Source organism: the organism of the source record quoted next, unplaced genomic scaffold (assembly GCF_019419815.1).
Source record: "Pyrus x bretschneideri cultivar Hongxiangsu unplaced genomic scaffold, Pyrus_bretschneideri_v1 Contig10, whole genome shotgun sequence".
Lineage (NCBI taxonomy): Eukaryota > Viridiplantae > Streptophyta > Magnoliopsida > Rosales > Rosaceae > Pyrus > Pyrus x bretschneideri.
Window position 1 is genome coordinate 6,902,000 of NW_025999391.1, and position 12,792 is coordinate 6,914,791.

General features: G+C 36.0%; 1 protein-coding gene across 1 annotated transcript; it reads left to right on the plus strand.

Annotated features, from left to right (window-relative positions):
* Positions 1 to 9,258: 9,258 nt before the first annotated feature.
* On the plus strand, positions 9,259 to 12,554 carry LOC103928778 (serine/threonine-protein kinase 19). Its single transcript, XM_009337865.2, is given in 9 exon segments — positions 9,259 to 9,537; positions 9,674 to 9,747; positions 10,083 to 10,163; positions 10,531 to 10,623; positions 10,740 to 10,772; positions 10,774 to 10,860; positions 11,083 to 11,154; positions 11,426 to 11,503; positions 11,943 to 12,554. Coding segments are annotated over 9 exon segments (807 nt in total). The 5' UTR covers positions 9,259 to 9,440; the 3' UTR covers positions 12,135 to 12,554.
* Positions 12,555 to 12,792: the final 238 nt, after the last annotated feature.

Consider the following 12,792-nt stretch of genomic DNA (forward strand, 5'->3'; position numbering starts at 1 on the left):
GAAAGCACACTACAGATCGACGTTGTCGTTTGTAGGGACGGGACCCCCTGAATACGCGGGATCAACACGTCACATTACGATATGGTCCGTGTGGTACTGTACAGTCTGTACTTCACTTAGCTACATGTTTAAGTTGGATTTTTGTCGAAGGCGAATTTAAACGGAAATAGATCATGTTCAGATTATTTCCTCCTAATTCACCAAGTTTGAGAATCCAGACAATTGAAATTTGATCCAACGATTAAAGTTATTATAACTTTTAAAGTGGGTTCCTGTTTGTAATCGTTGGATCAAATTTTAATGGTTCGAATCCCCCAACTTCGGATTCCTTTCCAATTTAAATCATATTATTGTTAACTCATTGTGAAGCTAAGTTCATCTCTTTCATTCGCATAAACGATATCAATCGTTTGAAAAAAAAAAAAAAAAAAAAAAAAAAAAAAAAAAACCACTTCACATGGAATGTTAGATTTTCGCTCATGAAAGTGAAAGCCCTTGCTTTTTTGCTTGCTCTTTGACAAATCATCGGTGGCTGGCAAGAGGGATTGGAAAACGGTGTGTGTGTCAAGACTCAAGTGGCAATATTTTAAATGGGAAGTTGATTGATGGCGTAAATCGAGACTTTCACCCAATTCATATGTTTATTTATCAGAAAATGTCACCGACATTATCTTTTTAAACTATGTATTATAAATATAGTTTATAAAGAGAGTCACTATAATAATTTGTATTGAAATTATGAATGATGTTTTATCACAACGGCGAAAAACAGTTATGCACATATAATTTTGTGCATATTTCATCTTCACCGATTCTTCTTTTTTAAACAATTAACTATCTAATTCATTAATTTTATCACTCGACTAAAAAAATTAATATACTACAAACACCCCACTCAAATTCCCAATCGAACAATATATCATTTATCATGAAAACTTTTCTCGTATTGTGTATAGATTTCATTAAAATGAAGTGCATTTGGTAATTTACCAAGAAACTAAAGTTGGTAGGTAATTTACCATCAAGCGTAAGTGGTAGGATATCAATTGATATTTCATGTATGACATGATTATGAAATTAGAATTCACCGCAACTTTATCTTAATACCCTTAACTATTAGGCAGTGTTTGGTACGTAGACATGATGGAATGGAATGGAAAGTTATCTTCATTAGAAATTCAATGTTTCAACTTTCTCTCTCTAAATCGGTGTGCTTAAACATAATTGCTATTAGGGCTGGGTTTGGTTCTCAGCGGTTTGGTTTTTTCCAAAACCGAAACCGAATCGAAATTCCGAAATTTCGGTTTGGTTCAATTTTTTTTCAATTTTTTCTCGGTTCAGTTTTTTTCAATTCAGTTTTTCCAGTTTGGTTTCGGTTTTTTTTTTCTTTTTTTTTCTTCCTCCAAAATTTAAAAAAAAAAAAAATTGGAAATATGAAAGTTCACATTCAAAGTCACTTCTTCAGAGTCATCCACATGAAAGCCTACAAGTATGAAATCAATTTTACACATCTACATTTGACATAAAAGGAAAGATATGTCATTTGAGAAGTGGTACTGCTATCATAACCTTAGACTATATTCAACAACAAAACCACGATGAGAATCCAAAGTTTAAGTCTTCCAAGCTCCAACTAGAATCATCAATCAAGTCTTCCAATTTCCAAAGTCCAAACTTAAATAAACATCAAAGTTTAAGTCTTCAAAACGTCCAAATTTAAAATAAACATCACACAAGTCAAATAAACCTTCAAGGTTTCACCATTTCATGTCTTGGCACAAATAAAATCTTCCAAGTCCTCAAGCTCAAGCTCAACGCTTAGACGGCCTAGGAGGCAACATAGCACCTTTGTTTGAGTTTCCACTTGCCATTTCTACATACAAATAAAAAATGAAACAACATGATGTAAAGCAAGCATGCAACTTAGCATGTAATTAAAATAGTCTAACAAAACCAAATGCAATAAGTAAAATTACATTTCTCAACTTCTTCACAAAATTCAATCTCCTCAATGGTTGGCTCATGATGTAATGCTACATGAATTGACCTAAGCCAATTTTGTATACATATCAAAGCTTCCACCATTTTTGGACTCAAAGAACTACGATATGGATCAATTATTCGTCCACTTGTGCTAAAGGAGGATTCCGAAGCAATGGTTGATACGAGAATAGCTAAAATCTCTTTTGCAACTCGTGCCAAAATAGGATACTTAGAAAGCCCATTCACCCTCCACCAATTCAAGATATCAAAGTTTGCCTCTTCTTCCCCTTCATTAGGATCCGAAAGATACCTATCCAAATCATTGTGCACAATACGGGCTCTCTTTGCTTTTCTCATTTCACTTTTCTCTTTCAACTTTCTTTCAATCTCTGTCATGTTTGATAAAGGATCTCCATTTGTAGTTGCCGATTGAGAATTACCACCAATACTTGTGCTTTGTTGTGTATCAAAAGGCAACTCTTCATGAATCTTGTAAAGATCAAACAACAAATTTTTCACCGCATTGGTTGCAATTTCAACTTTTTCCTCATCCTTGCCATATAGTATCTCATAATAATCAACCACCTTCTCCAATTTATGGCGAGGATCAAGCACAAGTGCAATAAAAACATATTGATTCATATTATCAATTGAACCTCAATATTTGTCATATTTTTCTTGCATCAACATGGAGATCATAGACAAGAATTCATTATCTTTGTTTTTAAGGAGGAGACTTTTGATCTTAAACAAATCACCAAAAGTAGTATGAATTGTTGGAGTATTGAAACAACACACTTTTAAAGTGACTTCATAGAAAGGTCTCAAAAAGGATGCAAATATTTCCGCCTCACTCCAATCATGAGTCGAATGTGGCCCCTCCCTTATATTATCATGATTTTCTCTAGTAAAGTAAGGAAGGTAATAACCATCATCTACTTTCAACCTATCAAAAGCCATATTGAACTTCAAAGCCGATTCTAACATTAAAAATGTGGAATTCCACCTAGCAGGGACATCTAAAATCACAAGCCCTTTGCTTTCTATTGTCACTTTCTCAACACACCTTTTAAAGCTATCCAACATTTGAGGGGAAGATCTTGCATACCTAACCGCATTACGAATACTTTGTATGACGGTATTCAACATCTTTATCCCATCATTCACCATCAAATTAAGAATATGAGCAACATACCACATGTGCAAATATTTTCCATCATGCAAAAGTGCATTAGGAATCCCCACCCATTTACTCGGTGCACTGAATCCCTTAAGCTGGAATCATTTGCCGAAGCATTGTCAACCGTAATAGTTAACACCTTCTTTATGCCCCACTCCACCAAACATTCCTCCAAAAGTTAAGCAATGGATTCTCCTTTATGATTTGGAATGACACAAAAGTTAAAAATCTTTTTATGTAACATCCAATCATCATCAATAAAATGAGCGGTGAGAACCATGTAATTTATTTGTTGAATAGAAGTCCATGTATCCGTTGTTAGATACATCCTAAATGTCTTCAACTGACTTTTCAATTTCTCATTTTCGGAGTAAAACAAGCCAAGTACATCTTTAGTTATTGTCTTACGACTAGGTACTCTCCACAAAGGACATGCATGCATGCAAAAATGACGAAAACCATCTCCCTCGACGAAAGAAAAAGGTAACTCATCTATAATTATCATCTCAACACAAGCCTTAGTAACTTCCACTAGAGAAAAACCAATAGCTTCCAACTTATCTTTTGTGCCGACAAAGGTTAAGATCTTTTGCCTATTTGCGGCAAATATTTCTTTATTATGACCATAGCTCCTACATCTAGCTAAGTGATTTCTTATGCTAGTTGTACCATTTTTATCCGTGTCAGCCATATACGATTTGTTGCAATACTTGCACACCCCTTTAACTCTACCTCCCTCAATTATTCTATTAAAATGCTCCCAAATTGTAGATCTTGAATGACTTTTTCGTGAATCCAAGAGAGTGTCTTCTTTACTTAGTAGATCACTTGAGCCACCTTGTTTTGGAGTTGCATCGGATAAATTTGTGGATCCACCATGAGTAAGAGGAGTTTGTTGAGTTGCCACCATGGGGGGTTGAGGTGGAGTTGATTCACCAACAATGTCCTTAAAAAATAAGAGTAAGAATCATTACAATTAATTATTAAATAAATTGAGACATAAGAACCATAGAGAAAATATAGAGATGACAACTTACTTGCAATGGAGTAGAAGTAGATGAGTTTATTTTTTCACAGGAGCTATGTGATGATCTCATTGAGTTTGAGCTTGAACTCGAGGCCTTTGATGTACTTGACTTCATCTATAAGATACAAAACATATAATAAGCAAAGGTACAGATGCACATGCAAAGTCGAATGCCATAATAAACGAAGTACGATCAGCAAACTTGGAGATTTTGTAGAATCGAAATTCAGTAAACAAATGTTCCCAATGATAAAGTTTGACGTGTCAAGCACCATGGATACCCACTGTTTACAAATGCACATGGTGGACTCAACAAATGGAGAATACCCTGAAGGATTAACAGTTTCTTTCATTGGGCAAGACAAGGCAAGTTCAATCATGAGGATAAAAAGTTTTCTTCTCATGTTGGGCAATGACAGCAAGCACACTTCAATCCATGGATCAAAGCAGTTTTTCCATTTGGGCAATACAAAGCATCACATTCATTTAATGGTGTAATGGAAATTCTAGTTAGACTTTGAAAATGGTAAAAGTGGAAATTAGGCCATAAGGTACAATGCATTTCAATATTGCATAGGGAACTTGTCATAGTCCTTCAGTTAAATGTATTGGGAAATAGGCATAGTTACCACTCTTTCATATTGCATTAATGGAAAATTAGGCATGTTGTTAGAAGGAAAAAAATTTTTGTGTGGTGAATTCAAATAATAGCTTCTCCATCAAAGCACACCATTCACAATACTTTTCTACTCCAAATGGAGAAATTCCCCATCTTGAGCTTTGAAACTCTAAGCTTCAGCATCCAAGATAGGCTCTTCGTTTCTTGTTAATCCTCTTCAAGATCAAGCCCCGCCCTGAAGAAGTGTCATCGTTCTCAAGATCAAGCCCACGGCCCTTGTCAACAGACAAACAAACCAACATCAATCGTCTCCAGATTAGCCAAAAGCCCTTGAGACGTCTCCTCAACCTCAAGATAGCGCAGAAATCCACAAACATATCAAGATCGCCCCGCGCCTTGAGAAATGTTCACGTTATCATAGCATCTAGACAAGCCCGACACCTTGATCACACTCAACACAAACCTACACCCTAGAAGATAGAATCGAGGACCAATTTGAGAGAGATCGTAACCCAAATATAACACAAAATATATACACGTTAGGTTTTGTTCAAGGAAGTTTCGGTTCACATTGTTTGAGCCGGAGTGGTTATTTAATACCCTAGTATTGTGAGTAGTCCGTATCTAATAATATTTCTTTGAAAAAAAAAAAAAAAAGTACATGTCAATACACGGTATATCTAAATTTACATTCTTTATTGTAATTTTTAATAATTCAAACTTGAAATATAATTCTGGAGCATCAAAAACTGCGGTAAAAAATATAAGTTCCAATTGCACATTTCCCTAGCGGCATGCGTCATTTATGAAGGTAAAGAATTGTGATGTATTAAGAAGCAGATTGACTTGGGTAGAACCATTCGATGGGCATACAGAAAATCAGACACTTGGGGTTTTCTTTCTTATTAACAGAAATATCAGATCATCAGGCATTAACAAACAGAGGCACAAAGACATTGCAGTGCAGAACCAATGAATACCTCAACGAATAGTCTAGAAATGAAATTACCCAATGTTTATAGCATACCCAATAGAAATGTCTAAAAAATCTATTGCAATGCATAACCAAAATTACATATTAGAACCAATGTTTATAACCAAAATTAGAAATGTCTGAATAAGGTTACACAAAGTCTATTGCAGTGCATGCATACCCAATGTTTATAAACCAAAATTAAAACAATGGTTATAGCAATATAGCATACCCAATAGAAATGTCTACAGATTAGAACCAATGAAATGAAAAAAAAAAAAAAAAAAAAAAAAAAATCTGCACAAAGCATCATAGTTCATAGTAGGGTGACTGGGTGAGAAACTAACCTTGCAAATGAGGGAATTTGTGGGTCAAGACTGAAGACTCGAAACGGTAAGAGGAAGTCGTGGGTCGTGCACGGGTCACGGGGGTGAGAGACTGAGAGTAAGACGGTGTCGCGTCAGCGAGATGTGTGAGACAAGTCGCAGGCCGCTGGGAAAGAAGAAGACAAAGCAGAAGAGTGGCGGAGCTGGCAAAGAGATGGTCCAGAGTAAGAGTGCAGATGAGAGGGATAAGGGAAAGGGAAGGTCAGAAGGGAATATATCTGTTTAGTGTTTAGGGTTTCACTTTCAGACTGAAGACTGAAGACGAGAGTGATTAGACGACGTCGTTCAAGATAAAAAAAAAATTATTAATTTATAATTAAATATAAAACGACGTTGTTTTGCCTTACTTCGGTTCGGTCCGGTTTTACACTTTCGGTTCCGTTTTTTTCAGTTTTCGGTTTTTCGAACCCACCCCTAATTGCTATGATAAGTTATGTCTATTCATCATAGTTGGGTTCAATCTTCTCCAATCCTCATCTTCTTAATAGTTAACTATTTAACCTAGTTATGCTATCATTTATAAAAATAAAATAAAAAGTGACATTTCGATTATGGTCAATTTAATAGTTAGTCGTAACCAAAAGTGCTTACTTCTTTGCTCGTTCTTGTAGTGACATTTGTGGGAAGAACCGATTGGTTCTTCAATGAATGTGGATATTAAATTTCTTTGGAAGGCTATTTGGCGAGCTAAGGTCCCAGGTAAGGTTAAAATTTGTATTTGGCGAGGTTGTTGGAATGCATTGCCCTCCAAGGTGAATTTGCGAAGGCGGATTGTATGTTTTGTGATAAAGGTCCAGAGACAATCTAGCATGCTCTAGTGTATTATGTTGAGATATATCAACAATCTGTGATAAATTTATTTATGCTAATAAATAATAAATGGGAATAAATAATAATAGAGTATGAATAAAACGAAATAACATTAAACAGATAAATTGAAGATCGAGGCTTGCGTACCGCAATGTTCTTGAAACAGAAATTTCATCCCTACTCAATACTTGTAGTTCTATAGACGTTTGCTTTATCAGGATTCAACAATCTAAGTAAGAATTCTGGCACTAGAAAACTTAACTTCTGGTGAATTTCTTTGTGGTTCTCTCAGCAAGAATGTTTGGGATTGTAGAAGAAGAATTTGATATTTCTATGTTCTAAATGTCATGCAGATGGATGTATATATAATAGGTTTCTGTCAGTTCGTAACATGAATGACAATGAGATGTGTCTGTTGGGATACATCTTCTCAGAGAGGTGCTTTTCTCTCTGCGTTCTTTTATCACTTATGACTTCATCTAAAAAATGGGTATGCTGATATAAAAAATAATTAATTAATTAAATTCGAAATTAATTAAAAATAATTAGCTAAAGAATTTAATTATTAGAGCTCAAGCCCCAAAATCCAAGGTCCATCTTTTGATAATTAATTATATATTAATTATTAATTAAACAATACATCTCAAAGCTCAACTCCAGGGTTGAACTCAATTTTATGTTCATCACTTCAATCACTTTCTAGAAGGGACAAAGCCTTATAAAGTGAGAGAACATTTTGGTAGTGATTAATGTGGGACAATGAAATTTCTACTCAAAATTTCCAACATATTCATCCGTTGCAGAGTATTGAAGAACGTTTACTTGGGTGGTTGTCACATTTGGTGAAGTTGTTATCAAGGGAGATCTTTGATTTGATTTTAGATATGATGTGGCATATTTGGAAGGCTCGAAATGAATTTTTATGGAAGGAGTGGCATTGCCACTGCCGAAATTCAACTTCAAGCTCAAGCATGGCTGCTTGAATATAAGAAATGGAATGAGGTAAAGCCTAAGTCTATCCCAGCCGAAGTTCAGAGATGGAAGTGGCCAGAGGAAGGTAGGATTAAATGTAATTTCGATGGTGCTTGGGATGAAATGGGGGATGTGGGAGGCGTTGGGATGGTGGTTAGGAATGTGGAAGAGAATTCTTAGCAGCTTCTGCATTTAAGTTCGATGGCATCACAACGCCGTTACTGGCCGAGGTGACTGCTGCTCGTGAAGCAGCTTTGTTTCTGCAACAATGGCCCGCTGCAAATGTGGAGATGGAGGGGGATGCCCTTATGGTTGTTTCGGCAATCCGGGAATCCTACTCAAGGTCACGGCCATAATGGTCCTTTTGGACACCTACACGGAGGATTCTACAAAATGTTGGACAATGGAAGACTACTTTCGTCCCAAGGGATGCCAATAAAGTGGCTCATTGCCTATGTAGATTAGGCCTAACTTTAGCTCACCCGTGTCTTAGTTCGAGGACCCTCTTGATGTAATTTTAGATCTTTTATTAGAGGGTAATATTAGCCGTTAAGTTGTTAGGTACATGATGCCTTTTTTTCGTTCGATCGGGTTGAAATCTCGGTAAGATTTTTATCGAAGCTCGTTTATGCCCCTGTTTGTACATTTTCTTCCCTATTCAATAAATATCGTATGACTTGAAAAAAAAAAAAACAGTTAGTCATATGGCCGCGGTTAAAACAGTCAAAAAAAGAAAAAACCGAACCTTAAGTCATCTCCAACTGAAGGTTAGCCAGAGGGCTCGTTTTAGCCCTCTGGCCCTCCAAGAAATTAATATTTTAATGAACAATACATGGCCATATTTGCCTCCATCTCCAACCGAGGGCCAAATGGCCATATAGCTTGTTTTATCTTTGTCACAAAAAACCTTTTCCAACGGAGGGCCAAATGGCCAAACATAATTTATTATTTAAATTTAAAAACTACAACAACTTAAATTTAAAAACTACAACTTATATTTAAAAAATACAAATTCAATTCATAAATAAATAAAAAAAATTGGCCCAAAAAAAAATGAATCCAACGGTAGTTAGCCGTTGTATTTGAAATTTTGGCTTACCATTCCTGTCGGATATAACCCATATGAATAATGAAAATTCTGGCCCAATCCAGGGCTGGCTACTTTGGACCAGCCGGTTGACCCTTTGGCTTTTTTTGGTCGAGTGGGATCCACGAGAGCCAGCTGATTGGCCCTGTGGGCCTTCTTTGTCCCACGAACTCTTTAACTTAATCCTCGATTGAAGATGATTTTCGAGTTATTTTCGATCCTTTGACGACATTGGAGATGAGCTTACGAACCTTCTTCCAATGGACATAACATAAGCAAGCACGCCAAAAAGCTTAAAACTTTACGCAAACCCCCAAAATTAGACAAATTCGACTTAGGGTTTTTTTTCTAATTTTCCCCAAATCCCCAAATCGAATCTCAAATCCTACCCATAAGCAGAAAGATGGCGAATATTTCAGATTCTTTGAAAGGTAAAAAACGCCCGCGAGAGACAGACACTGAACCCCCAACCGGCGATTTCGATCAGATTCTGTCACTAGGTATCTAAAAGGGATGAAAATTTATATAATTTACACTTTTAATTGATGATTTTTCGGTATATGAACATCTGGGAAATGTTTTATTGCATTTGGGTAGTTAATATTAATCAGAAGTTTTAATTTTGGGGAAATGCAGAGGAAAATCTTACATTCAGCGACACGTTGGTGGCGCTTCGGATAATGCGAGCTCAGTTTCCGAACGACGAAAAGGTTAGGATTGTAAATTTCTTATTTTGATATGATTATTTTTTCAAGTTTCAGAGTTCACAAGCTGCTGAGTTGATTGAATAGTTGTGAATTTGTTGTTGTTTTTCTTGTTTCCCTAGTGTTTGATACTGTTCATAGTAGTGGTTAGTCAGTTATATTCGTTGGGGTTAATTTTATTTTTGTTTTATTTATTCGAGCGATATTATAATCCAATATACAGGGGATTCGAACTTGGGTATAGAGGGGGAGCATACTGCTTTAGCCAGCTTGGCTAGGTTTAAGATAATTTTATTTATGTTTTCTGAATACGGTTAGTTTGATTCATGCCTTTTGTTCAGGTAACAGTTGAGCCTTTCATTTTGCGGTCACAGCTGTATAGCAGTGTGGAGGATCGAACACAAGTGGACCGGGATCTAGAGGTCTGTGAGAACTTGAAAGAAGATAACTGGAAATGTGTTTGAATACATATTTAATCTGTGTTTTCTGATAAGAGTTAATTATGTTGCTGTGAACCCCTGTTGCTCATGAATTGAATCAGTGGTCTTAGTTATTGATCAGAACATATGGAAGTTATTCTAAAATTTGTCATATATTTGTATTTTTTACGGAGAACATGTGATTCCCAAGTTTAAAGTGGACACCTTTTTTTTTTTTTTTTTTTATCTTCAGCAACGGTAGTATTTGATTCTAGGTGCTTGGAACAATGTCGCTTTAAGATAGTTGGCACCTCCGGCAGTTCAGGAGTTTCTTATGACTAATCTTGGTTACTTTTATTTTCTTGTGCAGACTCTAAAAAGAGAGAAAGTGCTACGGGTTTTTAAATTAAATACTGGACAAGACGATCATGCAATAATGTTTGTGGATGACTATTTTCGCCAGGTTTGTTTACATGAGTTTTTAGATGATTATTCAGAAGCATGATTGCATTTTATCATATATTTTCTAAGTTAGATGGAAAAAGTTGATGAACTTCTTCTGTCTGTAAATATATGTAGATGGAAAAAGTTGTGAAAAGATTCGAAGAAAAGGACTGAAGATATTGTTGAAGTTTTTAAGTGGTTTAAATCACACGTTATTGATTGCAAGCTCGAACCCAGTATTGGACATCAAGATCTTGTGAGTGATTGGAATATCAAACTACCTGGAACTTGTATTTGTTTTCATCTCTGTTTATTGCTTTTTTTTTTACCCTTAAAATAGTGCTGTATCGATGTACTTCTCAGAGTTGAAGGGTTCTTTTAAAGCACTTAACGTGCTAAAGCAAGATAATGATTGAACAAGTCACTCTTTAGATACTATACAATAAATTACAATCCAACTGAAAAATTGTTGCCACAGTGTACATTATTATCTGGTGGAGGAAAGGTGAAGGATGAACACATCTCCCTTTTGATCAATTCTGGCCTTCTGGTAAGCGAACTTTTACTTATTCATTAGTATATTATGTTGCAGCTGTTTTAATTCCCTCATTGATTATGGTACATTCTGTGGTAATGTTGTCTGCTTAGGTCGGAAACTAGTGAAATGGTTTACACTAAACATGATTTGATTATATCTTTCCTCTTAAGGTTTATTATGCAGCTCCTTTTATAGGGAATGCTTCCCCATAGTTCTGTTTATTGGGTTCCTTTTGAATATCTTTTATGATGTCCAGCTTTCTAACTATGGAATCTACTTCTAGACTCGGCAACTTATTGATCCAAACGTTTACTGGTTCGCAATTCCAAATATTGGTTCAGTACTAAAAGGACTCTCTCAGGTATATAATCAATTTCTCACTGTATATTTGTAGATTAAATTCACTGAAGACATACATGTATCTTTTGCAATTTGTACCTCATGTAAAAGTTAAGGTATTTATCCGACTGGAAGTTTTCACCCTTGATATAAGGTTAACTTTGTATATTTGTAGATTAAATTCACTGAAGATATATATGCATCTTTGCAATTTATACCTCATGTAAAAGTCTAAGGTTTTTATCCGACTCGAAGTTTTCACCCTTGATGTAAGGTTAACTTTGTAAACTCTTAGGCTGGTAGATTAGAGACATAGCATTTGGTACATGAGTATTGGATGTTAGCTTCCATGGCCATTCAACACTTAGGGAGATTGAGTTTTATCTGGCATTTTCCTGCAAATTTTTAAGTTTGAACAGGAAAATTGTCCAAATTTTGAATCTAGTGTTCTCTTTGTTCAGGGAAGAAAGGAAGTTCTCTCTCTTCTAAACCGGAGGAGATACAAAGAAATGATGATGGCCCCTTTAGAGAAGAAGGCTCTTCGATTTTCTCCGCTTGATATGAGATTTCACCTCCGTGATCTGATTGGCTCAGGTCATCTCAAAACTTCCAAGACACCGACAGGCTTAGTTGTTCGAGTCTCAAAAGATTGAAGAAAAAGGAATAATAGGAGCAGCCCCGTTGATTCATAAGATTGTTGTACTTCTTTTGGCTGTCTATCTTATTATAGGTACAGTAATGTAGGCTTTGAAGTGATTGCCTTACAGCGCCGAATATATGTTCTACTGGTTACATGACCAGAATTTTTGCAGGTCATCCGATGTGGACGAACAAAGACATCGTATCAGCAAACCGATCCAACCCAAGAGCCTAAGCATAAAGGATAGAAGATCTGCTAGGTCTTGCCTTATTCCTTTTAATCTGTTATTTCTTCAGTTCTACAGCATCCATGTGAATTCATGCTTAATTCATCTCCTCTGATTTGATTATCGATATTCTGTAATACGTCATACTTGAAAGCACAGTAGGTTACTGCAATACCGTAGAATACACCAGGAGCTCCTTTTGTTACACATCTCACTGCTATTACCGAACTACTACCTACGATGCTTTATCCCAGTAGTTCTATTCTTTAAAGCTCCGGAGAGCTATATTTTCAGCAAACCTCAATCGAACATTGGCATCACATTCTCCATGGAATTCCACCATAAACCACTGCAATGCCACAACCATCCCAACCCTTGCATATCTCTGGTGAGGCTTGAGGCCAAATAGAACCACCAGGTTTGTAAGTCAATTTGTTCGGGAAGA